A 24860-nucleotide genomic window follows, 5' to 3' on the forward strand; every position below is an offset into this window, starting at 1 on the left:
CGTTCTTCTATATATAGAGTTGTCTCTGTCCTTTTATAGAAGAATATTGTTTGTGTTTGTATTCGGATTTAGTTCGTTTATGGTATGATTAGTTCTTATCTAAATTAAAAACATTGGATTGTTATTTGGTGTAATAAACTAGAATTACTTTGAGCTTAACCCCATTTACGTTTTAGACCAACTTAGTCCTATGCTATAGAATGCCAAGACAAGCCATCCCATACTATATACATTCAGCACACCTCCTATTCACCACCAGAATAACTCAAATACCAACTCAATACCAACTCAATCCAATACCAACTCAATACTAACCCAATAAAGTTTACATACTACTTTCAAACCCCAACCAAAGGACTAGATACCACCCTACCACCTTATCTACCTATACCATCTAAGTATACCATAACACTTTGCTTCCTAAGCTAGTGCCTAATAAGGAATAGTTCCTATACCCAATACAAATCCCATCAGTGACATACCTCAATACGACATAATCGGATTAGTATTGAGTGTAGACAACAATATAACATCATATTAACCCAAATACTAGCCCAATCCGACTACTACTGGTTAGTATTTGATGTGATTTGAATCCTCTACTAACCCAATACGTATGCAATCAATCAATCAATAAGTAATTTAACCCAAGGAAAGAGTAGTGATTGTATAACAGCATTACATATATCTATCTTAACCCACTACAACTTAATACAACTTAATACTATCTTAACTCAATACAACTTAATACAACTTAACTCAATACCATCTTAACCCAATATCAATATCAACCCCAACTAAACCAAACCCAACACCAACTAAACCAAACTAAACCTATCTTATCTTAATACAAAACTCAATTTAACTTTAAGATCATAACCTGGTGATTATTTATTAAGCACTGACCTACTTACCAGCCCAGTCCTCCTCATCTCCTTCTGGAGCCTCTTCCCACTTAGTCTCCTCCTCCTCTTCTTCGTACCCAGAATCATTCTCTTCCTCCTGCACTTTCTCAGCCTCAGCCAAAGCACTCTCTATCTCCGATGGATCCCGGTAGAAATAAGCATCAGCCTTCAACCTAATCTCATCACTTAACTCCACACTTCCTTCCATATACCGCACTAACTGCCCTAAAATAAAGAACATCGCTCCAATCGCCGGAGGTGATCTGTTGTTACAAGGAATAACACAATCAATAAGTTCTATCTGATTATCAGTATTAGCCAAGGAAATGCAAGGCACATTAATGTAAGATGCTTCACAAATAGTCTGCTTATCAGTAAACGGATCAGTAGTAATAATCAAACGAGGCTCAGTAATAGCCTTAGTAGACCGATTAGTAAACGTACCAGGTACAAAATTACCCGTTACAGGCGTAGCACCAATAGCTCTGGCAAACATAGTAGCCGGTTTATGTCCAAACTTTTTACTACTAACTACTACGATATCTCCTCTGTTCTTATAACTAACTATAATCTGAGCGGCTAAAACTAACTTATCCCAAGTCTTCTGTAAATCAAAGACCCAAACTTTATCTGATCTTCTGCTATAAGCATATTCAGACATTTTATGTGTTAAACTTTGGCCTCCTAAATGGCAAGTTGAAGCAATCATTAACTTTGCATAATCAGTCGGAATTGGAATAGTAACTCTCATTTTACAGGGAGTAAAAAAAAAGGAAGATGTCTCCTCTAGTTACTGATTATAATGAAATGTCAGCTGAAGATAAAGTTGTTTATCTAGAAGGAAAGTTAGGAGTACTTGAGAGACGGATGGAACAAAGACAGGTGATGGAAATAAAAGAGAATAGACGTAGGGAAGAGATAGCACTATCTCAAGGAGTAAGAGAAGAAAGATTGAAAAGAGAAGTCAGAAAACTACAAGCTGAAATTGGGGCTTGGCAAGTACAATTAGCAGCTGCTAATGGTCAACTTAGTAGGAAAAGGTCTAAAAGTAGTTTATGTAATAGTTTGGGTAATGTCTTAAGTAGTAATGGTTTGAGTAATAACGTAAGTAATGGTTTGGGTGGTGTTAGTAGTAATAGTAATAGTATTGATAATAGTAATGTTAATGGTTTAAGTAATAACGTAAGTAATGGTTTAAGTATTGATAATAGTAATAGTAATAACGTAAGTAATATCTTAAGTAATAACGTAAGTAATAACGTAAGTAATAGTAATAACGTAAGTAATAACGTAAGTAATAACGTAAGTAATAACGTAAGTAATGGTAGTAATGTATGTACTACTGGTGATATTAATAATGGTAAAGTGAGTAATGATAATGGTGATATTAATAGTGATGATAATGTGAGTGGTGGGGTTGAGNGAGGAGATGAAGGAGCCGGTGCGGTTGAGTTTGAAGGACTTATCGGTTAGTAGGTTGAAGGGGTTTGGGCGGTTCTTTAAACGGGAGTTTGATGCTATTTATCATAAGGATGAAGTCTTGCGGGAACTTGGTTGGGTAAATGGGGGTGGGAAGGAGTTGGTTAAAACTTGCTTGTACTTGGCTGATCGACCGGAAATTGTGGCTGAGTTGTTGCCTTACTTGTTTAAAGGACATATATTTCCGGATGGATGTAAGTATGTGAAAGAAGTAGTGAAGGTTTTGGCTCGGACGGGGACTAGGATGTTTATTTCGGATGAAAGTGTCTTGGGGGAAATGCGTGGGTTCTTTACGGCTTGTAAGGAATCCTTGGAGTTGTTATGGTTGGTGGAAGATGGATGTCGTACTTGTCCACGAGCAATGGCTGGATTGTTAAGTGAAGAGTACTTGGTATATATAAGTGAGCAGTACCCGGCTCGGGCTTTGCAAGTCTTGGAGGCTTTAGAGAATTCGGGAGTAGAAGTAGTGACTACTCGGGCTCGTGAAGTCTTACATACGGCTGGCCTGAAGAATGGGTGTACAGTTTACCGTAGTTCTGATGGTTTAGGGTTCTTCTTTTAAATTGCGATGGTCTGATTAGTATTGGGTTAGATAGTATGTTTAGATAGTTGTGATTAGATCTTATCTTTAGATGGTATGTTTATGTCTTATCTTTAGATGGTATGTTTATGTCTTTGAATAAATTGATTTAAGATTAGTATTAGTATAGTATTTGATTTGAGATTGGTAATGTTAAAAAGAAAGAAAGTAGTTCAGTTTTGGAATAGTGTTGGGGTTTTAGAGATTTTATTAAATTGAGATTAGATTGAGATTTGAGATAAGTTTGGGATGGGGTGGGGTGAAGTGAAGTGGGGTAGGAATGGGGTGAGATTAGGTGGGATGGGGTAGGAGTGGATTATTCGAGGTACTTTTTGATGAGTTCTTGGTAGATGTACTGGGTTTTGGAGGTCTGGTTGGTTTTGGCGAGTTGGATAAGGTGGATCCAGAAAAAGGCTTGGAAGGGTGTGGTGATGTAGGAGAAGTCTTTGGCATTAATGCCGTTGCGGATTTTCTGGTGCTCTTCTTTGTTGTAGAGTAGGTTGTAGAGGTGTTGGGCTACTTGGTCGGAATTGTGCTTGTCAACGATGTACCCATTGACGCCGTTGCGGATTTGGTGGGGGAGACCGCCGACATTGTAGGCAATGACTGGAACTTGCTTGAGAAGGGCTTCAGTTACTTTGACTTCGTAGCCTTCACAGAGACTGAGTTGACAACAGACAGTGGCGTTGCGGAGAATGACGTTGAGTAGTTGGTCGGAGGGTGGTAGTCGGATTTTGGTGATTAGGAGTTTGAGAACATGGAATTGTTCGGATTCAATGATATCGGAGACTTGTTTGAAGATTTGACTGCCTTCGGGGTCATCGACACTGCCGTGGCCGCAAATAACTAATCCAATGTTGAAAGTTTCCTTGGGCTTCTGTTGGTTATAGAGTTGGTACAGTTTGTAGTAGGCATCAAGAAGGTCGGGAATGCCTTTGGATGGGTCGAAGCGAGCGACTTGGACAATGTATGGATGGTTGAAATTGACGGGGGATTCGCCATTATCAATGCAGATTCGATTGAAGACATTTTGGTAGTAGACGTCTGTGGCATGGGAAAGAGGTTTGTTTAAACTGTCCAGAGGATCGGTGCCGGCTGGTTGGAATAAGACCTTTTCTTGGGGTACATCTAGAGGTACGGAGGTTTCAATGGGATGGGCTATGAAGTAGTCGACATCTTTGAGGGCGTCCCAGAGGAAGTTCCAAGTATTGGTAAGTTGAGGATTGTCTTTGATGCACTCACCACGGATTTGAATGTGTGAGCGGTAGGCTATTTTGATGGTGGGATTGTCTTTGCGGATAAGAGGAACAAGACGGGCTACCTGTTGGTCGTCAAGAACAATAAATGTGCTGTTTTTGATAACTTGTTTCCAGTTAGATTCATAGTTGTTCTTAAGCCACTTATCAACTTTGGCCTTGTCATTAGAGTCAAGAGTAAGCTCGGGCGAAGCTACTCCTTGGAGAATGTTGTGAATCTTCTTCTTGGTGATGCGGAAGACGATAGGACTTGGCACACAAACGTACCAAGAAGCATTAACACCAAGCATAGAAAAGACCCGTAACAAAGCATGCCGCATTAAGGCTACTCCGCCACCTTGAGCGGTTGAGCTGAAAAAGGAAATGCGCTCGTTAGCAATCGCATTGGCATTGGAGATTAGTTGTGACATAAATTCAGCACCTTTGGGACCAAGTAAGGGTATGTAGTCATTAAGAGAGCAAAACCAAATATTACCAACGTCAATGTTAACGCGGTTGTTTTCCACAATGGAAAGTCGGGGAAGGTTTTCCTGACCAAAAAGACTAGCGCACTTACGGGCTAGAGATTCAGACTGTTGGTCGAGTGGCCGAGTACCTCCGGAAAAGAAGACAGGATGAATGTCGTACTTGGTCCACAACATGAATTTGAATTGCTCTGAGAAGTTGGCCAGAAGAAGAGTTTGGGTGGAGATACCCGCGCCAACGATTTTGATGGCATTACCACGAGAGTACTCACCAATCCATTTGTCCAAAACGACCAACAAGACATTGGAGAAGGTTTCGAGTACTTCAATACTAAAGTAGTCGAAAGTAATGATTTCTGGAGAGTTAACGGGCTCGTCTTTTAGAGTTTCCTCAAAGATCGCTTTGGGGAGTTTAGAAAAGAACTTGTAATCGGCTCGACATGCATCCGTACCACAAGGGCCAACTCCGGCTTGGCAGTCGAGTTTAGCCTTTGTGCCAAGGTTGATGGTTTTGTTGTTTTGGGCCAAAGCGAGGTTTTGGGCTTGCTGGACCACAACTCGCTTTTTAAGGTCGATGTACATGCCTTTGATCTCTTCAAAATCGCAATCACCTAAGGCACCGTCGTCGTCATTAAGTGTCATTTGCGGCGAAACGCCCGGTGAAGGACTTCCACTCTCCTCATCTGCCGAAACGATCGGGAAGGTATAGTTTTTGGTGCCTAGAACAAAGAAACCGTCGTTAATAGTTATGCTAAGTTCAAGTGAGTTCTTCTCTGGGGAGACACCCGTTGATATTCCAAGAAAGATAGGTCGATTTACCATATACGGGACGGCCTGACCTCTTATATAGGTGTGTTTTAAGTCGGTTTTGGATGATGTCGCAATGCCAGGAATCTGATCAATCGGTTGAGATTGGGTTGGTATTCGGGTTGGGTTGGGTTAGTATTGAGTTAGTGATGAAGATAAATAAGAGATAGCAGTAATATGTTTTTCTAATACAAATATAATACAAATCTAACCCAATACTAATACTAACATTAGCCTATTACAAATCAAAAACACATTAAAAACAGATCTAATACACAATATATATTGATTATTGGCAAGCATGATGCTGCATCTAATTGATAGCCCAGTGCATGAGACGGTTGAACTGAACTCGATACCAGGGCAATTTGATCTTTAGGGTTGATAGTTTGTGACAGAGTTGGTCTAGCTCCGCATCGATCTTGGCCTCACTCGGTGTAATTACGGGAAGCAAAGGCGGGGCTGGCGGTTTGGGTGAGACGGGTGCAAGCGGCGGGGTTTGGCTGATTTTGATTTGTTGGAACCCAGAAAGGACTTTGTTCTCCACCCGGACTATACCAGCCGGTGGTTTAAGATAAGTCGTTCGTTTAGGCCGGCATTGTTTGAGGGCGGAATAGAATAGTCCAGCCCAGTGCAGATAGAAGTAGACAGGCAGAGGAAAGACCAACAGTAATAAGAAGTACTTCCACCAACCGCCCAATCTATTCTTATTAGCCGATCTTTGTAGCCATCCTAAACTCAAGATATCAAGAAGTTTTGATTGTAAACCGAAAGAAAGTCCCAAAACCACCCCAAAGCTCAAAACAGTCTCTAAACCTTTCTTAAGTAAGTGTAGGCGGTATGGCCGATAAAGTTTCCTTTCTTCTTGCTTAAGAACCTCGTTGACTTTTTCAATACAAGTTAGACACAAATTATCAGGCTCTTTTGTTTTTGTTTTTTCATTACCAGTGATATCTATCTTTAAATCGGCCTCAGCTCGTCTCTGAAGATACTCACGCTCTCCTCTTTCTTCACACAATGCACAAAGAATCTTCTTTTCCTCTAGTTTGATCGGCTGGCGATAGATAAGCTTATTTTCGATGAAAATCGGTGAAAGTTCGTTATTTTCGATACGAAAGTAAATTTCGCACTCTGGACAGTAACAAGTTGCATTTAGCATGGTAAGTTTAGTAGTACCACAATACCAGCATTCCAAAACCATTAAAAATTTGAAATATCTGAAAATACTCTCATATTGAGATTAGCAACTCATCATACTTATATTAATCAGTTTAGAACAAGAATTAGTCAATCTATATCACGAATTAGTCAGTTTATAAACAAGAATCAGTCGATCTATAATATGATCACTCTTTATTGTTAAAGTCTTTAGTTGTACTAGTTCCATTTGATTTAGATCTTTATTATTCAGTTTTATCTCGGCAACTATCTTACTTATTTATTCATAAGTTATTTATGGCTTAGAAGTTTACCTAATAAGGTAAATATCCAGATTGGGCAATTTCCCTTTAGAGAAATTTCCTTTTTAGGAATATTATAGTTGTTTTCTTCGGTCCATCTTTCAAACTCTTGTATCTCGTATTTATTCATTTTCAAGTCTATTTATAGACAGGGAAAGTTCCTTATTAGGCAATTCCTTATTGGGTAATTCCTTATTAGGCAATTCCTTATTAGGCAAGTTTCTTCCTACCTTTTAGAAACCGGGAATGGCCTTTAGGAATAATTATGTCATCACAGAGTATATTCGGCCATTTCAAGATAGTTCAAATAAATAAGCTTCTTTATTGAGTTGAGATAAGATTGAGTTGAGATTGGGTTAAGTTGAGATAAGATTGAGTTGAGTTGAGATAAGATTGGGTTGAGTTGAGTTTATTTAGATCGGGATAGGCTGGCAAGGTGTTTGTTCTGCATATTAATGACTTCTTCTGGGGTAGTACACTGGGCATACGCATCTAGTAGGTCTTGATTGAGTCGCAAGAACTCTTGGCCATACGCAAAGGGTTCCAGGATACTTTTGGCCTGATCCGGACTACCACAGATATAAAGAGCTGCTGCCAGAGCTTCAGCACAATTAAGCTGGCAAGGCCGGCCGTAATTAATCGTATTAGCAGCCACTAAGTAAGGCAGAAGCCGATTACGACGATTAGGCAGATGACTGAAATCTACTTCTTCAACTTTATTCCACGAACAATCAACTACAGCTAAACCGTACTTAGTAATAGCTTCAGCATCCTTTGGAGATAGAGTTCGCTCGCCTTTAGGAGATAGAACAACTCCACTATACTTACGAGTTGGTCTTAATCTTTTGACATTTCCGGCTAAAATGAGTTTCTCAGCCGAACATTTCTTGGTGAAACATTGGCCCATATCAAAGGACGAAAGGAAGACCATCGAAAAAATTTAACCGTCTAAGCTGTTCTTTATCAATGTTCTCTTTTGATAGGGCGCATTTTTGATAGCTAGTCTTATTCTCTTGCGGGTACTGAAGTCTGAAACCTTCTCAATAGCTGTGAGTAGTTGAGGGCCACCTTTAGTGCGCATAATACCAAGGAATTCTTTGGCCATTGTTCCAATCAAGAGACTTTTGATAGCTGGATCAATAGGTTTAGAGAACAGAGCAATCAGTACTTTTTGTCCAATCTTATCAAATAACCAGTACTTTTCATACAGAGAAATAACTTCAAGTTGGAAGTCAGCTAAGTACTTGCTGGTTAGAGATAGAAGAGCAATAGCTAGTTGGTGTGTTTTGGAATCAAAACCTCCTTTTTCATTGAAAAGTAACCGTTTGATAAGCATATCTTTGAGCCAAATATTCTCAACTAAGTACTCAACTGCCACTAAGTGTTTGTCCTGGCAGGCTTTTAGGCCTAAAGAGAAGAGAACATTACTGTTACTGGGTAAAGAACCTAGTGAGTCAACTAGAAGAGTAAATGTTTCAGCTGCTGGATAGTTCATGATCAGACTTTGCACAAAGTAGTTGGCTACTTTATCTTTAGCTAGTTCTGGCAAGTGAGGAGAGACTTTCTTAAATAAACGTTGTTTATCACTCGTATTACAAACAGAACATACTTTTTGATAGATAAATGACTGATAAGAAGTTAACATCTCAATTTCTAGATAATCAATTAGCTTAGTACATAGTTGAGTTTGTGGTTCACCTTCTAGAACGTCTAAGTAGACCTTGTAAGTACTTAGTCTAGTGGGATCGTCTAAAAAGTACTCTAAAGGTACCTTGGCAATAGCAGCTAGTAGTTTAGTCTTATCTCGAGTACTGTTTAGTAACTCTCTAATAATATGATTAACTCCTTTGCTTTTGAAGGCTTTCTTGGGGTTCTGGAGGATTTCACTTTGAATGCGGCTGATAAACTGAGTAACTTGTTCAGTGGCAGTTGGATCAAAAGAGTCGGCTAGAAGTTTACACTGTTTAAGCATCTTCTCAATAAAGAAGGCTGTGGGTCCACAGAAAACATCTTTAAAGACCAACTGATCTATCAATAAACATAAGCCATCTTTATCTAAGTATGGCAGAAAGTATTCGAGTTTTTTAAGCATTTCCCGATCTTGTGGAATATTAGATAGTTTCTGATCAAGTTGGGCAACAATATTACGACAAGATCTTTCTTTTTCTTCAAATGGCAATGCATCTAGTTCATTTATGTCTAATCTCTTGAAGTATAGCATGCAAATTTTTCCGACTTATCTTAAATAGACCTTTTCTATCAGTTTAGATAAGCAGTTTTACCTTAATACATTCATTATAACTTCTTTAAACTCTTTTCCGACTCTTCCAGTTATTTCTATCATTTATTTCCTTATTTAGTAATTTACTCTATTTATCTTTCTCTTCCCTATCTTCTTCTTCTTCTCCTCCACCCATCCCCTTCCTAACCCACATCAACCTAATCTCTCCACCCAAACCACAACCCACTACACCCCAACTCAATCTTAACTTAACTTAAGATAAATATTAAATCCAATTCAAACCCAACTAGTAATCATTATAGATAAGGATTAGACACAAATTTTATTTGACAATGAGTCGTCCATATACTAATATAATAGTTAAACGAAGTCATGTGACTAGAGATGAAGCTTTAATCTGCTTAAATACTACTTCTGAAGAGTTTGACCGTCTTTGCATTCTTACTAATACTCATCCTTTTGTGCCGTCTAAAGATAAACTGACCAATCGTAGTACACGTATTCAATACCGATTAACAGATATCCATCGCATACGTGAATCAGAACCGTACAAGAAAGCCCATCTGAAAATCGAAAATGAACGTAAGAGAGAGGTTTATAAATCTTCTGGCCGTTCCCATCGTATTAAAGAGTTGGCCGATGATCGCATGGACTACGGTCGTATTCTTTTAGAGAAGTATCCTTCTTTTGATGATATCTATGAAGATTTGGGAGAAACATTAACTAGTTTAATTGTTAGTGAGCGTGTTCTAGTACATACACGACTGCCTAACTTGAAATTAGAACAGAACATTCTGGCTAAGACACAGAAAGAACTGACTCTTTTCTATCTCTATATTTATCTATTACGGCCCAATTTCAAAACATTCCTAACTCCATCTGGTGCTTTTTATTCTATCTACATTCAAGAGTACGAAGTCTTCTGGAAAGAAGCCTTCCCTCTGGTTGATGAAGAGGATGCTTTAGGAATTGATACTAAAATCCTCTACTACCACATGGAGTACAATGCCTATTTACTAGAAAAGGTAAACTTCCGGCTTTTCAACCAGTTATCACCAGCTCTTCTTCCTTGTTTACGCGAGTTTAGAGCTGCTCCTAGTTCGGGACATTTCAAGGCCGCTGATATCTTGGGTCTAATTAATCGGGTCAAGGAAGTACCAGAATACCAGGCCTTGCACATAGCCACTGGAATCTTTAAAGACATGTCTTTCTATCTGGGTGAGAGTTGCCAGGCAATTGCCCTTTCATTAGTATTTCTGGTAGTGGCTACGGGTGGTACTATAACAGAAGACCCGAGTAATTGTTCCATGTATCTTTGCACGGTACCTCCAGCTGATTTCCAGGCATCCATTCCATACGCTCATCCACAAATTATCTATGATAGTATCAACCGCCAGGCACCTCAAGACATTGCTGCATACCGACCGGGAACAGAAATCCCTGATCACGTCTCTCCCTTCCAGTCTTCATTACAGCAAGGCGAGTTAGATCTTATCAACACTACTCAACGTCGTAAAGACAAAATCAACGACCTTCTCCTCCATCGCAAATAATCACTATCATGATATCCTCAACTATCTATTAAATTGTGATAGGATCCAGATAGATATAAAACAACAATTAAATCAATGAATATATTGGGTTATGTGTTATGTGTAGTGTTATGTGTAGTGTTATGTGTTATGTGTTAGTATTGGGTTATGTGTTAGTACTGGTGGGTAGAAAGGACTATTTAGATTGGCAATAGACTGATTAGTGCTGGCAGCAATACTAACCCGTAAGCCTTATTCGGCAACTAAACCGACTTCACTGCCAGAATCAGGACCTTCAATTTCAATATAGTCTTTCTGAATATACGGAAACTCCAAGCCATTCCCAGAAGTCGACCAAATGGGCAAGAACCAATGGTACCACTTCTTCCCCATAATCATCTGCCAGTTAGCTAGTTTACCAATATTATAAGATATCTTTGTATCTTTCCTCTGTCGCCGTTCCTCTAAGGTCTCATTTTGCAAGATACAAACAACTGCCTGATATAACTCCCACAATGCCCCCAGTAGTACTACCACTTGCAAAGCCACAGCCACTACCATTGGGACAAAAACTATCCGAGAATTAGGCGAAGTCAACGAATGAATAACACCATGAATAAAACATCCCGCCCCTAAGGCACACAACCAAATACTATAGAACAGAAAGACCACATAAAACTTATAGTTCGTAAACCCAATACAGATATCAAACAAAGCCAAATGCTTATACATCAACAAAAAGCACCGATCACAATTCAAACAATGAAAACTCCGTACCGGCCGAGAAATCCGACAAACGCCACAAACTTCCATACTCTTCTGCTTAATCTGCATATTATCCTTCTCAAACGGATTCAAATGCAAACTCTCATAAGAAGAAAGATCTTCTCTATCTTCTACCTCCGGAAACAACTCCATTGTACTACAGTTCTTAGCTATAGCCACCCTAAAGAAACAGAAGCCAACTAATAATACCATTGCCTGGTATATCAAAAATAAGACAATCACCGGCACAGATAAATCATAAACTAACTCAATCGCATACAAAGTATTAAAAGCAAAGAACAAGTAGACAACAATACCCGTAAAGAGCATCTTTATCAACAAAATCACTACTTCTAGTTCCCAATATCTCACACGACTCTGCATAAATTGGTAAACATGCCTTTTTTTATTCATGTCCGACGCATCCAAGCGAAAGAGGCCATTAATTAGCGAAAATGAGACTAAAAAACAAGCTAGAGTTCTTAATTCTCCCTCCCAAGTTTGTTGCTCCGTTTGTTATCTTCGATTACGTATTACTAATACTTTTGGTTGCCGATGTTCCGGACAATTTTGCTTTAAACATCGTTATTCCGATGAGCACAATTGTCCCTTTGATTACAAACAAGAGAATCGGCTTAGATTAGAGAAAGAGAACCCTAAAATCCTTCCATCTACCATCACTCATTCCTCCTAAACTCAATCTAATCTAATCCAATCCTAAACCCAATCTAACTCAATCTAACTTAGTGTTTACTTTTCATCTAAACATAACTCACTACTAGCCCAATCCAATAGATCTACCCAAAGTCAATAAATATTCGTACTTTATATCTCTTTAGAATCATATTACGTTGTATTAAGTTGTATTAAGTTAGTATCTTAATTGGTATCTTTTACTACCCCAACCATCTTAAGGACCAATTGGCTACTTAATTAGTACTGTATTAGTACTGTATTAGTATTGTATTGGTACTGTATTAGTAGTTGTATTAGTACTGTAGACCTAATCTAATCTAATCTAATGTCAACTTAAACCAACACAACTCAATCTAACTTAATCCAATCTAACTTAATCCAATTTGAACTAGAACATGTTTATTTACCACTGCAACTATCTACAATTATCTTAATAGAATACTCAAATCAACTTAACTTAACTCAACTTATTTCAGATTAACTTAATACAATACTCATATTAACTCAACTCAACTTAACTCAAATTAACTTAACTTAATACAAATCTATTCTTTTAACCGGCCAATCTAAATACACCTCTAATCTTCTGCCTAATTAAGACCAGATCTTACAACTACTTACAACTCCACTATACTCTAACATCACCCAACCCAACCCAATACTTACACAACACCACTCCACTCCACCCCACTCCACCCAAATACTAACTCAACCCACTCCAACACAACTCAATATTATACACAGGGGTATCTTACATCTCCAGACCAAAATTTCACAAAAAACCAATACTAAACCCAATCTGAACACTAGCAATTAACCACCAAAACCTCCCAAGATTAAACACACGTTTTAATCTCCTCTCCAGCCTAATCTATCCCCATCTTAACCCAATACTAACCCTAATCTATGCTATATTTTCGTCTTTTTCTTTTTGAGACCATGCGTAAGATTTCCTACTTTTACGACCAAGAGATAGGCAATTATAAGTACGCTTCTGGACATCCAATGAAGCCGCATAGAATTAGATTGACTCATTCCTTACTGGTTAACTATTCAGTTTTTAAACGCATGAACTTGTATGCACCAATTCCGGCTAGTTTTGAAGATTTAACCAGATTTCATTCTGATGATTACATCGAGTTCTTACGTGGTATCACTAAAGAGAACGCTGAAACTCGTGAGAAAGAAGTTTCAAAGTATAATATGATTGAAGATTGTCCTGTTTTTGAAGGTGTTTATGAGTACTGCCAAACAGTGGCTGGTGGATCTATTCAAGGGGCAGTGCATATTAATGAAGGTGAGTGTGATGTAGCCATTAACTGGGCTGGCGGATTACATCATGCTAAACGTCGGGAAGCTTCTGGGTTCTGTTATGTTAATGATATTGTTTTGGGTATTCTAGAGTTGTTGCGATATAATGAAAGAGTAATGTACATTGATATTGATGTACATCATGGCGATGGAGTGGAAGAGGCTTTTTATTGTACCGATCGAGTTATGACTATTTCTTTGCATATGCATGGTGAGTTCTTCCCTGGAACTGGAGCAGTGACTGATACGGGGGTGGAGAAGGGTCGAGGGTACAGTATTAATGTACCTTTGAATTCTGGGATTGATGATCGGACTTACTTGGCTATCTTTAAGCCGGTAGTTGGATCGGCGGTGGAGAAGTTTAGGCCGAATGTAATTGTTTTGCAATGTGGAGCTGATTCCTTAGCTGGGGATCGGATTGGTTGTTTTAACTTGTCCCATCGTGGGCATGCTTCTTGTGTTGAGTTTGTTAAGGGTTTAGGAGTACCGGTGATGGTACTGGGTGGAGGAGGGTATACGATTGCGAATGTATCACGGGTATGGGCTTATGAGACGGCCTTACTGGCTGAGGTTGAGGTACCGCGTGAGTTGCCGTATACGGAGTACTTTGATCACTACCATCCTAACTATACGTTGGAAGTAGTGCCGATGAATATGGAAAACCAGAACACGGCGCAGTACATAGAAAAGATACACGAGCAGATAGCTGAGAACATTAGGCATATGCCGGGGCGGCCCTCTGTACAGAATCTTCGGGCTATGCCCTCGTTGGCTTCTGAGACTCCTGATGAGACGAACGAAGAGATATGGCAGAAGCTTAAGGAGCGGCGTATTCACTGGGAGGATGAGAGCACGGATGCCGTCAATCCGGTGGAGTACTCTTTTGAGGAGGAGTAGATTGCTGTGGTAGGTCTTAGTCATTTACTTGTCTGGGCTAGTATTGGGTTAGCATTCATTAATAAAGACATATCAACCAACTTGTTTCTTTTATTCATGGCTTCGATTGTCTTGACTATCTCTTCTAATCAGTAAGACCAACTGTAATGCTATCATATTACGATAACACCAATACAATACTAATACGTAATTGCGGGCAAACTACTCACTACTTAGTGTAGGATAAATTAACCAAAGCAATTTTGCATATCTACCCTAACTTAATATGACGTCATACTCACTCACCCTTATTTACTCAATAACTGGCATGAGCACTTATCTCAAGGAGTGTCTTTAATGGAGTATGTATTGGTTAAGACAGACTTCGAATTGGGTTATGTGGTGTCCTCGCCGGCCTCCACTTCAAAGTGAGTTATCTACAGGGGCAAAGTTCTGGAATACTTATCGGCTTGGCACTGATCGCAGCGAACGCGATTAAATCTTGAATTAGAAATCACAATCTCAGGATATAAACATAATCTGAGTTTGTGAGAGAGCGAATTCTAGATCTCAAGATGACGTACGATAAAGAGAACCTAAGCTATAGTAACATATCTGAGACTCCCGAAGAAGCAGAGTTGAATAAATTCTCCCATCGTCCTCTTCAGAATCGGTCTTTAGTCGAATATGTTTGGTTGAAAGGTACTATCCCTTCCCCGGGGCACGACAGGTTAGTATACTAACATAACATAACAAAACATAACTAAACTAAACTTGATTGAGTTACCAAAAAACTTTCCTTTTTTGGTAATTTCCTTTTTGGGTAATTTATGGTCGCCTTTATTTAAATTCTTTTGTCTTTATATACCTGTCTTAATGATCATCAAATATACTGATTACCATATTGGGTTAGGCCTTTTGCTAGTGGGCTTTTTGGGCTTTGGATATGCTACGGCGCCGAAAACCAAAGGTGCTGATTTGGATTTCAGTTTCAAGATAGAAGATGCCTTGCCGCATAGTGTGTATGATGATGAACCTCTGAGTGATTGTGGTTCTGAAGATACATATTACGCCGGTTGTAATAAAGGGCCTGCTGATGTCTCATGTGCCTCTAGTTTGCGCGATGCGGGTAAGTGTCTTATTTCCCCAGCTACAACAACAATACGTTCTATCAACAAGTACTTTCGTAAAGAAAAGGCCGACTTTATTGTAAATGACCGGATTGTTGTTTGGGAATCCAGATGTATTGGCTTGGTTGACAACTTCCCGATCAGATGTGGAAAAATAGTGGCCGATCTTATGACATTAGAAAAGAAAATCATCAACTCGGAGATATTGAATTATCCCCTGTATGGTGTAGATAAGTACATATATTATCGAAAAGAAATCGAAAAGAACTACACGCGGCTCAGAATGCTCATTGCCAATCTAGGGAGAACAATGCCCCCGTTTAGTTCCTTTGGGCCTAGATTGCCAATTTCGAATGATGGTGCACCATTAGAGCCGGAAGTTGATCCAGTTGTGGTTAAAAAGCTAATAGCGATAAATTCACCGAAAACACGACTTATCTTCCTGAAGCTGGTCTGCCTGCACCTTCAGATAGAACACGATTACATGGAAGCCATTCATATCTTTGCCCTGGTTATGCAAACTAAGCTTGGGTACACGAAACCAGTAGATCCAACAGAGGCGCCTAAATTAGCCGCTGAGTATGGCACGGTGCCGTGTACTACCAAAATACTGGCGACGTGTGAGCCGCTTACGGATGTAAACGTCGATCATATTACATTATTCTGTGATCTTATCGGTGCGGCCGGGCTACTTAAAACAGTGCTACCTTACATCAGCGTAGCTGTAGGTACTTTTGCTACTAACACAACAAGGAATACTCTCTTTGTGTATACCAAGACAATAAGTACACTTTTGGCAATAGCCCAAACCTCTTCTAAATTTCAGGCCGGCATGAAGCATATCAACGATACAGTTAAATCCCGCCTACGGGACGGCTTAGAGCATTGTAGAAACGAGTTAGAAAAGCTAACTGTCCCTTATTTCAATCGGTTGGAGCTGACTGCGCGGGCAATAACACCGGCTGATATACTCATACATTGCTACAATGCTCTAACTGATTTTTCTAGAAAGAGCGATATAACTCCAATAGGATATGACTTGATGTGCCGCTGGCTGGAGGCTAAACAATGGGACGAGACATATACCAGTAGTAATGGGCGTAAAATCATGAGCTTCTTTGTTGGTTTCCGGGAGATCAGTTCTGATGACGTGCCACGTGAAACGTCGTCCTTATATTGTTCTAAGCTCTACCGACGCTTTCTAAGATATCGCCTATACCAAAGACCCATTAAGAGCAGACATGCTCGTCTCTTAGCGCAACGGGCCACAACCTGGATTGAAGAACGGGCAAAAGAGTTACTATCGCTAGAGACTGAGGAATTAAACAAACTACTTGTTGGCCTTCGAGGAGAAAAGGTTCCCAGGTTCACCAAAACGTTAGGCGAGACGTACCCCTACCAAGAACTCAATCTCGAGGCTATTCTAGCCTTGGGAAAGGGGGCTAAGATTACGCGCATCATTGACGACGAAAGGGTTGGCAAAGAGCATAGAGAACAAGTCAAAGCGATCAAAGCGAGGCGGAAGCAAGAAGCCAAGGGAACGGCAGCGGACGAAGCCATCCAGAAGAAATTAGTCAAACGTGCCAAGAACATAGTCAGAAAAGCATCCAATCCAGCACCAGCCTAACATACACCGCTAATTAGAGAAAGCCAATAAATATGAGGTTTATATTGTTGTTATAATGTACTAATCTGATCCATAGCGTTAATTCAATTTATTGCTATACTAGAATTACAGCCATTTCGTCTATCAATTCTTGAATACTGGCCGTTTCAGTCACTAGAAAATCACCTGCACTTACTGACATTACTTCTCCCCCAATACTTGCGCCCGGTCGATCTTCTAGCACATAAACACCAGCAAACTCTCTTTCTCGCTTTTCTGCCGCTCCTGGACACAGTTCGGCATACTTCGCGGCGTAAATCTGCTCACTCGGAGACATAGATTCAACCTCAGCGCCAGATCTTATCTTTTCCAATCGGAGCAGCAGCCACTCAGTCAGCAGCCATTCAGCTCTCTCGGCGGACATACGACATATGCCGGCCTGAACTCGGTTGGTTGTAGCCGACTCACGAACCCGCTCTAAAAGAACCACAACCCGCTCAACTAAGTCTTCATTATACTTGAGTAAGCGCCGGGTACCACGCTCGTTTAAATAGGCAGTGGCCAAAGCAGCTATCACGGACATCTGCATGGCAAATTCTGAAAACGAAGAATGTATAGCCATCCGTATCTGGCCCGCCAACCTAGCAATTACCAACTACCAAGATAGCACCAATATGCCTGGTGCTAGATTAAAGTCGGCGGCTAGATGCTTGAGCCAACAATGTCATAAAGCGGATTGACTGGTCGTTTGCAGAGAGGGCACAAATCATCGATGCCAAACCATTCATCAATACAGGCCATATGGAAATGGTGCTTGCACGGAAGCCGGCGAATCTTCTCCTTATTAGCGTATGGCGTCAAGCAAATCGTGCACTGTGCATCCTCTTCACTTATCTTACCACCAGGCGTGTATTCTAAGACAGGCAGACTAGGTTTAATGTAGTTTAAAAGAATCAAAATCAAAACAACCGAAAAGATAGGCGCCAAAAGCACAACAATACCATAAAAAACCCAAACCTTCGTTAGGTAGTAGAGCAAAGGCGTTTTGTCTTTTTCACTCTGATACTCTTGTAGCCACTTAAACCCGATGAAGTAAAGAAAGAGAGTAAAGATATCCAGTAGGTTGTTAAACAGGGTTGATTCTGCGCCCTGTGAGAATTCCAGCGGTTCATTTTTCACCAAGTATCCCCAATGTCGATAGACAAAGGACAGACCATGAGCCGCAACAAACAGTGTATAAACAAAGATAAACAGGCGAAAAGGGCTTTGCGAAGTGTCTTTCGACGACAAACACAAGGCCGTGGTGTTGACAGTCACTTGAAGCAACTTAAAGCCCACCGAAACCAAAGAAAGAACCCAGACAAAGGAAGTTCGCGTAATGCCGTCAATGAGGCGACGAAGGCGGTAAGCACGAAAGTCCGGAGTTGCTATTGGGCTGTCAATAACTAAGACTACCGGAGGTATTCTGCTCTCCTGTAGCGTGTTGCTATCTGTCATCCTGGCCGTGTTTCAGTCCCCTTTATCTGTGGACGCACCAATAGATGAAAGAGAATCGAACCATCTAATTGTGATTCTGGCATAGGCTTATGATAGTGAAATAATCAATAGTCTTGCCCCTCAACCAACCAAGTAATAAACATCATCTCGATTTCAACTACCCCATCCATCTCCTTGTTTCTACCCGCAGCAAATCGAACTGGTATTGTGGTGGTAGATGTACTGGTAGATGTACTGGTAGATATGGTGGTTACTTAGAGTAGATGTCTTGGTCGATGTACTGGTAGATGAGTTAGTAGTTGAGATAAGATAATGCGAGATGAGATAAGACAATGTGAGATGAGATAAGATAATGTGAGATAAGACAATGTGAGATGAGATAATGTGAAATGAAATGAGATAAGCTAGTATACAAAGACCAACTACTATCTCGATCAAAAAGAGTTAATAAAGATATCTTTACTGTATTTATCTATTGTTAGAGTTTTGGCGGGAGTGTCTATCACGGCGATAGGGCGCTAGTTTCTTTAAAGGGAATCTTTTGCGGAGCTCTGCATCATCACTAGCTAGAATTTCTTTGATAGAAAGTGGCATATCTGGTCCCGGTACTTGCGTATAGGCAAAGTCACCTGAAACTTGCAGTTTAGCATAGTCTGTACCAATAGTTTTGAGCTCACGAAGAATGCCTTGGATTTGTCTGGCTCTAGTTCGATCTCCGGGCAAAGTCCCACTGGCTACAGCCTCTTCATCTTCTCTTAATTCTGCCGCCTCGGGAAGAGTCCCAGATACTTTGGGTCTTTCTGGCTCGGGTTCTTGGAAGTACTCTTCGCCAAACAAGTTGTTTAGAGTTTCAGTAAAGGTCTCTTCGTTATAATCAGCATTCAAAGTAAGCTTCTTAATTTGCCGCTTACTAAGGCCAGATACACGTTGTAAGAGTTGAAGTCGTTCTGAGTATTGAGTTTTCTTGAGATTCTTAAGCCGTTTAAGATCTTCAGCCTTTTCCTTTTCCTTATCTCTTCGACGCATTTTAGCTCGGAGTTCTTTGCGCTTACGCTGCTGCACAGGTGCTTTAGTAGTAGTAATAAGCGAAGGAGCAGAAGCATCAAACAAGTCGGCCATTTCCATCTCTTCTGAATCCTCTTCTAAGAAAGCTTCATCCGTTTGGTTGGTGGGAGCTTTCCAGCCACCACCCAGAACATACGCATCTAAGAACTCATTAGGATCCATATCCGGAGTGAAAGTTAAGCCCGGCGCTGGAGTTGGGGCAGCCGAAAACTCAACTCCCTCAACCGACTCAGCCGCTGTCATAAAAGCCGCCAAAGAATCCGCTTGGTCCGGCGAGTAAGCCAACTTCTTTTCAGTCTTCTCAGCCTTCATTTGTGCTAGTGTCTGCTCACGATAGAAGTCCTTCAAGCGATACGAGTTGTTATTCGAGTTGGTATTAGTATTGGTATTAGTATCTGAGTTGGTATTAGTATTTGAGTTGGTATCTAAATTGGTATCTATGTTGTTATCTAAGTTAGCATTTGAGTTACTGATGGCAATACTATCTTCTTTGTTTCTTAAGCTGATAAGAAGTTGGCGGATCTTCATGTTCTCTTCGGGTGAATCTTCGTAGGAAGACTCGCTAGAGGACTCTGTGAGGGATTCTCCGGCGTACTTAGCTTCTATTTCTCGAATTTCTTCGGCAGCTTTACGGGCTTCATACTCTTTTTGTTTCTTCTTATCTAGAATGAATAAATCTTCGTCAGAATGATTAGTTACGGGCTGGTTTGACATTGAGTTGGTGAAAAATTTAGGGGTTTATTAGACTTAGATAGAGATTAGCTATTAGATAGCAATCAGTAGAGGTAGAATAACGGAAAAAAGGAAAAGACCAATAAATAGAGAGTCAAATCGGTTTTTGAGCTCACAAATAGCCGTTTCTTTTCCAGCACATGTGCGCGTATCTGGTATCTCTGGTGCTCCGGCTAGAGTAGCCAAGGCTTTGCGTTTACGAGCAATGGTGTTGGGCTGGTCGGAGTTAAGTAGAACACTAATTTGGGCTAAGGACTGGAAGACAGAACTCCAGGGCGTACTGCGCAGCCGATTATCTAAACGGCGAAGGCCATTAAGAGCTTGATTCATGCCGTTGGCTGCGGAGTAGAGAGCATTCTGCTGGACAAGATTGCGGTTGGCATTGCCGGCTAGAAGAAGGGGAAAGTCTTTCTTGACTTGGAAGAGTCGTTGGAGATTGCTGGATAAGTTTTGAATGTCCTCAGAGGTATTAGTGAGCAAAAGGGCATCTATTTGTGATTTTAGCGAGGCTTCTGAATCTTGAATACTTTGGGAAAGAGCGCGTTGTGGCAGGTCAATAAGATCGGCTACTTGCATGGGCTGGGGAGTCACTCGACTGCGCGAAGTACAGCGCAATCCACGGCGACAGAGAGCGGCAAAGGAAGCGGCAAAAGAGAGTGAAGAAAGACTCAGCAGCAAAGCTAAGGCCAAGGAAGCACAAATGGCAAAGTAGAAGCAAAGATAGAGTAAACGCCGGTTTAGAACTGCCGCAATAATCACGCCTAAAACCAAGAAGACTTGAATGAACATCATAATTTCACAGATAGCCAGCAGAGTATAGGCCGAGATAAAGAAGGAGTTGCGGTTTTTGGGTTTAAAGACAGGCGAAGTAGTCAACGTAGTTCCAATAACTGCCGGGTCAGACACAGATAGTTTAGGCGAACGATGGAAAGTATTCCAAGTTGTTTCAGACAAGGATGCAGTTACTGGTGAAAGTAAATAAGAAGAGGCAGGTCTAACAGTTTCTTGAATAACTATTTTGTTCTCCTGTGTAATTGAAGATTGTCCAACTGGCTTACTAGTATACGGTTTAGGGTAAGGCTTAGCACCCCCACCAATCTTAACACAAAGAGAAGTAGGCGAAATCACAATTTGTGTTTCGGAAGGAGTAAATGTCCGACTGAATAAGTCATCATATTTAGCTAGTAAGGAGCGAATATCCTTTTCCATTTGAACAGAACTAACCCCAACTGTTTCTAGTTCGTCCAAAATAAAGATAGATCGTTTGGAAAATGCCTGATAATTCTTCATTAAATCAACTGATAAACGAACGTACTCTTTCTTATCAGCAGCAATATCTTTTTGAATTTCCCGGTACTGCCGATTAGCCTCAGCAATATAGGCCAGTTCTTGCTTAGCTTCAGCAAACTCAGCTGTTCCCAAGTACAAACAGTCCTGGGTGCACTTCTGAGGCGGGCCCTGGAAAATACAGTACTCAGCCGACTGACGTACCTCCGGCAAAGTCCGACGCGGTTTAACTTTAACGCGTAACACCGCACTCTCCGGCGGACTCGTTCCTACTCCGTCCAAAGTATCATTATCATCAGTCAGCAAAGCATTCCCCGTTCCTCTTTTCCGCAGGAGATTATTCCGAATAAGGTGCCGATACGCATTAGCCGCCGTCTCACCCATCCGCAAATCATCCGTACGTTTCTCAATCTGAGCCGATAAGGTCCCAGAAGCACACCAAGCCCGCTGGGCCACAGTCCAACGCCCAAATCGCACCAAAGGAATGGGCACAGGCACGTCCACATCTTGGTAAGTACTATCCAATTGCACATCAATCTTAGTCATCTTCTGGACACTTTCCAACAAGAAGACCGTTACAACCATGTAAATAAAGATGCACAAAGTATCCTTCTGCGTGAACAACCTCTTCCGGAAGAAGACAAAGCCAATCCCCAGTCCACACAAACCCACCGCCACCAAACCACTCAATAAAGTCCGCCGCGTCGCCCATAAAGTATTCCAAGCAGCATCCCAGGACGAATACTCCCAAGTACTGACACTTTGCAGATCAGCATACTTCAGTAATAGTCGTCTTACTGTCGCTCCTAATGAGTCCGCGTCCATGTGATACACCAGGCACTTCTATTTATGCGATGTTTCATATAGCGTAATTCTGTTCTTTTTATTTAGCCATGGTTCATGACGATTACACCCATCTCTTTAAAGTTCTAGTAGTTGGTAGCAGTGGTGTTGGTAAAACTTGCCTTCTTCTCAGGTATACTGAGAGTGTTTACAAAGAGACGTACGGCAGCACAATCGGAGTTGATTTTAAAATGAAGACTCTAGATCTCAATGGCGAACGAGTCAAATTACAATTATGGGATACAGCCGGCCAAGAAAGGTTCCGAACAATCACATCTAGTTACTATCGGAATGCTCAAGGTATTGTTTTAGTTTTTGATTTAACCGATCGTGAAACATTTATTGATCTAAAAGGCTGGATTAATGAAATCAGTTGTAATACCAGTACACCCGTTGTAATTCTTCTTCTTGGCAACAAACTAGACGAAACTTCCACTACCGGACTTGCCGTCCAAGATGAAGAAGTCGCCAGTCTAATTGATAGTCAAAGATCCGATAAGCTCATTATTTGGGGCTACAAGAAAGTCTCAGCCAAAACCGGCGAAGGAGTGACCGAGTCCTTTACCGAAATAGCCTCCGCCATCAAAAAAGAGATACCACAACCCCGTACCAGCACTACTCGTCAACTAGCCACCGAAATAGATTCAGAACTAGGTCTTTCCCGCTGGTGGTGTTTCTAATTAACTAGTCCATTTACTGCTCTAATTAACTATCATCTCTTTTTAATATCTAATTTCTCCCCGCCAATTCCACTATCTACTTGACTACCCCATCCACCTCCACCCATCAATCTCAATAAATATCAGCTTAATAATATACTAACTTAATACTAACTTAGTACTAAACTTAATATTAACTCAACTTAATACTCAACTAAATCCAGATGACGTAAATTAAAGGTCCAAACACAACATAGCATTAAGTTAAGTTCAGTTGAGTTAAGTTGAGTTTAGTATTAAGTTGAGTTAAGTTAAGTTAAGTTAGTATAACACAATACAATACTAACACAATACAATACTAACACAATACAAATCTAAACCATAACAACTTAGATAACACAACACAACACAATACTAACACAATACAAATATAAACCATATCAACTTAGATAACACATACTAACACAATAACAACTTAGATAAGATAACAACTTAGATAAGATAAGATAAGATAACATAACACAATACAATACTAATATAATATAAGAAATGAAGTGTGATTACTTTTTACTGATTGAAAGTTATCGGTACCTTCCCCGAATCTTCATAGCCAGTTGAATGTCTCGTGGCATGACTGTCACTCGGCGGCCATGAATAGCACAATCATTGGCATCTTCAAACAAACCAATAATGAAGGCTTCAGTCGCTTCCTGTAAAGAAGCTAAAGCACTTCCTTGGAATCGAGAATCAGATTTAAACTCCTGGCAGATTGCTCTAACCATGCGCTGGAAGGGTTGTTTACGAATAAGAAGCTCAGTAGACTTCTGGTAGCGCCTAATTTCTTTCAAGGCTACGGTGCCGGCTCGGTATCGATGGGGACGTTTAATACTTCCACTAACTGCGGGAGTAGTACTTTTACGGGCTGCTTTAGTTGCTAATTGCTTACGAGGTGCTTTACCTCCGGTCGACTTCCTTGCTGTCTGCTTTGTTCTTGCCATTTTGCAGGGGTGTTTGAGAAAGAATCATAAATAGAAAAAATAAACCAAGGAGGGCCTGGATTCTTCTGGTTAGTGGCCAATCGGTAGCTAGATTAGATATTCTTGGGTAAAACTAGGGTATTTTGAGGTTTCAGTTGGTGGGAGTGAAGAATAAGGGGTTTAAGAAGGTTTTAAAGATGTTAAGATAGTTGTTAAATAAAGATATGAGATAGATTGCGATAATTAGCAAGTTATTTTTGATATGAAAAATCTTTCTTTTTTGGGAAAGATTGGCTTGAGTTTGGTTTGGATTTGGATTGGATTTGGATTTGGTTGAATTGGGTTTAAGTGATGTTTAGGTGGTTTTTAGGTAGTGTTTAGGTTAGTTTTGATTTGTGTTTGGGTAGATTGTGTTTGGGTTTGTTATGTGTTAGTATTGTGTTGGTAGAGTGGAGTTGGGGTGGAGTTAGTATTGAGTTGAGTGGGGTGGAGTGGAGTTAGTATTGTGTTGGGTGGGATGGAGTGATGTAGAGCTGATATTGATTTTAAATGATGATAGGATAAAGATAAGATTAGATAAAGATAAAGATTATGATTTAAGTTAATATTTGATTGGTTTTGAGTTGGGTGGTGTTGTGTTGGTTGGTTGGTTGATTGGGTTAGTATTTGATTGGTAGTGATATGGGTTGGA

General features: G+C 40.4%; 19 protein-coding genes across 19 annotated transcripts in view; 7 read left to right on the forward strand and 12 right to left on the reverse strand.

The window, feature by feature from the left end:
* Positions 1–906: 906 nt before the first annotated feature.
* NEHOM01_0443 (small subunit ribosomal protein SAe) lies at positions 907–1656 on the reverse strand (the record flags this gene model as incomplete). The annotated part of the gene is made up of 1 exon (XM_051489321.1): positions 907–1656. One exon carries the CDS (start codon positions 1654–1656, stop codon positions 907–909), a length of 750 nt encoding a protein of 249 aa, XP_051345281.1.
* Positions 1657–1682: 26 nt separating this feature from the next.
* On the forward strand, positions 1683–2378 carry NEHOM01_0444 (uncharacterized protein; the record flags this gene model as incomplete). The annotated part of the gene is made up of 1 exon (XM_051489322.1): positions 1683–2378. The coding sequence occupies one exon, from the start codon at positions 1683–1685 to the stop codon at positions 2376–2378; it is 696 nt and encodes a 231-aa protein (XP_051345282.1).
* NEHOM01_0445 (uncharacterized protein) lies at positions 2335–2946 on the forward strand (the record flags this gene model as incomplete). Its single annotated transcript, XM_051489323.1, has 1 exon — positions 2335–2946. One exon carries the CDS (start codon positions 2335–2337, stop codon positions 2944–2946), a length of 612 nt encoding a protein of 203 aa, XP_051345283.1.
* Positions 2947–3280: 334 nt separating this feature from the next.
* NEHOM01_0446 (alpha,alpha-trehalose phosphorylase (configuration-retaining)) lies at positions 3281–5506 on the reverse strand (the record flags this gene model as incomplete). The annotated part of the gene is made up of 1 exon (XM_051489324.1): positions 3281–5506. The coding sequence occupies one exon, from the start codon at positions 5504–5506 to the stop codon at positions 3281–3283; it is 2226 nt and encodes a 741-aa protein (XP_051345284.1).
* Positions 5507–5804: 298 nt separating this feature from the next.
* Positions 5805–6692, reverse strand: NEHOM01_0447 (uncharacterized protein; the record flags this gene model as incomplete). Its single annotated transcript, XM_051489325.1, has 1 exon — positions 5805–6692. The coding sequence occupies one exon, from the start codon at positions 6690–6692 to the stop codon at positions 5805–5807; it is 888 nt and encodes a 295-aa protein (XP_051345285.1).
* Positions 6693–7360: 668 nt separating this feature from the next.
* Positions 7361–7882, reverse strand: NEHOM01_0448 (pre-rRNA-processing protein TSR3; the record flags this gene model as incomplete). The annotated part of the gene is made up of 1 exon (XM_051489326.1): positions 7361–7882. One exon carries the CDS (start codon positions 7880–7882, stop codon positions 7361–7363), a length of 522 nt encoding a protein of 173 aa, XP_051345286.1.
* A 9-nt stretch (positions 7883–7891) lies between these two features.
* NEHOM01_0449 (uncharacterized protein) lies at positions 7892–9172 on the reverse strand (the record flags this gene model as incomplete). Its single annotated transcript, XM_051489327.1, has 1 exon — positions 7892–9172. One exon carries the CDS (start codon positions 9170–9172, stop codon positions 7892–7894), a length of 1281 nt encoding a protein of 426 aa, XP_051345287.1.
* A 353-nt stretch (positions 9173–9525) lies between these two features.
* On the forward strand, positions 9526–10746 carry NEHOM01_0450 (pescadillo; the record flags this gene model as incomplete). The annotated part of the gene is made up of 1 exon (XM_051489328.1): positions 9526–10746. One exon carries the CDS (start codon positions 9526–9528, stop codon positions 10744–10746), a length of 1221 nt encoding a protein of 406 aa, XP_051345288.1.
* Positions 10747–10977: 231 nt separating this feature from the next.
* Positions 10978–11874, reverse strand: NEHOM01_0451 (palmitoyltransferase ZDHHC2/15/20; the record flags this gene model as incomplete). The annotated part of the gene is made up of 1 exon (XM_051489329.1): positions 10978–11874. The coding sequence occupies one exon, from the start codon at positions 11872–11874 to the stop codon at positions 10978–10980; it is 897 nt and encodes a 298-aa protein (XP_051345289.1).
* Positions 11875–11902: 28 nt separating this feature from the next.
* NEHOM01_0436 (AN1-type zinc finger protein 5/6) lies at positions 11903–12184 on the forward strand (the record flags this gene model as incomplete). The annotated part of the gene is made up of 1 exon (XM_051489314.1): positions 11903–12184. The coding sequence occupies one exon, from the start codon at positions 11903–11905 to the stop codon at positions 12182–12184; it is 282 nt and encodes a 93-aa protein (XP_051345274.1).
* A 941-nt stretch (positions 12185–13125) lies between these two features.
* NEHOM01_0452 (histone deacetylase 1/2) lies at positions 13126–14394 on the forward strand (the record flags this gene model as incomplete). Its single annotated transcript, XM_051489330.1, has 1 exon — positions 13126–14394. The coding sequence occupies one exon, from the start codon at positions 13126–13128 to the stop codon at positions 14392–14394; it is 1269 nt and encodes a 422-aa protein (XP_051345290.1).
* Positions 14395–15249: 855 nt separating this feature from the next.
* NEHOM01_0453 (uncharacterized protein) lies at positions 15250–17130 on the forward strand (the record flags this gene model as incomplete). Its single annotated transcript, XM_051489331.1, has 1 exon — positions 15250–17130. The coding sequence occupies one exon, from the start codon at positions 15250–15252 to the stop codon at positions 17128–17130; it is 1881 nt and encodes a 626-aa protein (XP_051345291.1).
* Positions 17131–17224: 94 nt separating this feature from the next.
* Positions 17225–17698, reverse strand: NEHOM01_0454 (uncharacterized protein; the record flags this gene model as incomplete). Its single annotated transcript, XM_051489332.1, has 1 exon — positions 17225–17698. The coding sequence occupies one exon, from the start codon at positions 17696–17698 to the stop codon at positions 17225–17227; it is 474 nt and encodes a 157-aa protein (XP_051345292.1).
* A 113-nt stretch (positions 17699–17811) lies between these two features.
* On the reverse strand, positions 17812–18606 carry NEHOM01_0455 (uncharacterized protein; the record flags this gene model as incomplete). Its single annotated transcript, XM_051489333.1, has 1 exon — positions 17812–18606. One exon carries the CDS (start codon positions 18604–18606, stop codon positions 17812–17814), a length of 795 nt encoding a protein of 264 aa, XP_051345293.1.
* Positions 18607–19074: 468 nt separating this feature from the next.
* On the reverse strand, positions 19075–20385 carry NEHOM01_0456 (uncharacterized protein; the record flags this gene model as incomplete). The annotated part of the gene is made up of 1 exon (XM_051489334.1): positions 19075–20385. The coding sequence occupies one exon, from the start codon at positions 20383–20385 to the stop codon at positions 19075–19077; it is 1311 nt and encodes a 436-aa protein (XP_051345294.1).
* Positions 20386–20436: 51 nt separating this feature from the next.
* NEHOM01_0457 (uncharacterized protein) lies at positions 20437–22515 on the reverse strand (the record flags this gene model as incomplete). The annotated part of the gene is made up of 1 exon (XM_051489335.1): positions 20437–22515. The coding sequence occupies one exon, from the start codon at positions 22513–22515 to the stop codon at positions 20437–20439; it is 2079 nt and encodes a 692-aa protein (XP_051345295.1).
* A 68-nt stretch (positions 22516–22583) lies between these two features.
* NEHOM01_0458 (Ras-related protein Rab-1A) lies at positions 22584–23213 on the forward strand (the record flags this gene model as incomplete). The annotated part of the gene is made up of 1 exon (XM_051489336.1): positions 22584–23213. One exon carries the CDS (start codon positions 22584–22586, stop codon positions 23211–23213), a length of 630 nt encoding a protein of 209 aa, XP_051345296.1.
* A 560-nt stretch (positions 23214–23773) lies between these two features.
* On the reverse strand, positions 23774–24190 carry NEHOM01_0459 (histone H3; the record flags this gene model as incomplete). Its single annotated transcript, XM_051489337.1, has 1 exon — positions 23774–24190. The coding sequence occupies one exon, from the start codon at positions 24188–24190 to the stop codon at positions 23774–23776; it is 417 nt and encodes a 138-aa protein (XP_051345297.1).
* A 402-nt stretch (positions 24191–24592) lies between these two features.
* The window catches only part of NEHOM01_0460 (uncharacterized protein), a gene marked incomplete at both ends in the record, with an annotated part of 492 nt that continues 224 nt past the window's right edge, over positions 24593–24860 (reverse strand). Inside the window, one exon of the mRNA XM_051489338.1 lies at positions 24593–24860. This exon is cut by the window's right edge and continues 224 nt beyond it. Coding sequence (XP_051345298.1) covers positions 24593–24860 — 268 coding nt within the window.

The sequence above is a fragment of the Nematocida homosporus genome, assembly GCF_024244095.1.
Source record: "Nematocida homosporus strain JUm1504 chromosome Unknown 4509, whole genome shotgun sequence".
NCBI lineage: Eukaryota > Fungi > Microsporidia > Nematocida > Nematocida homosporus.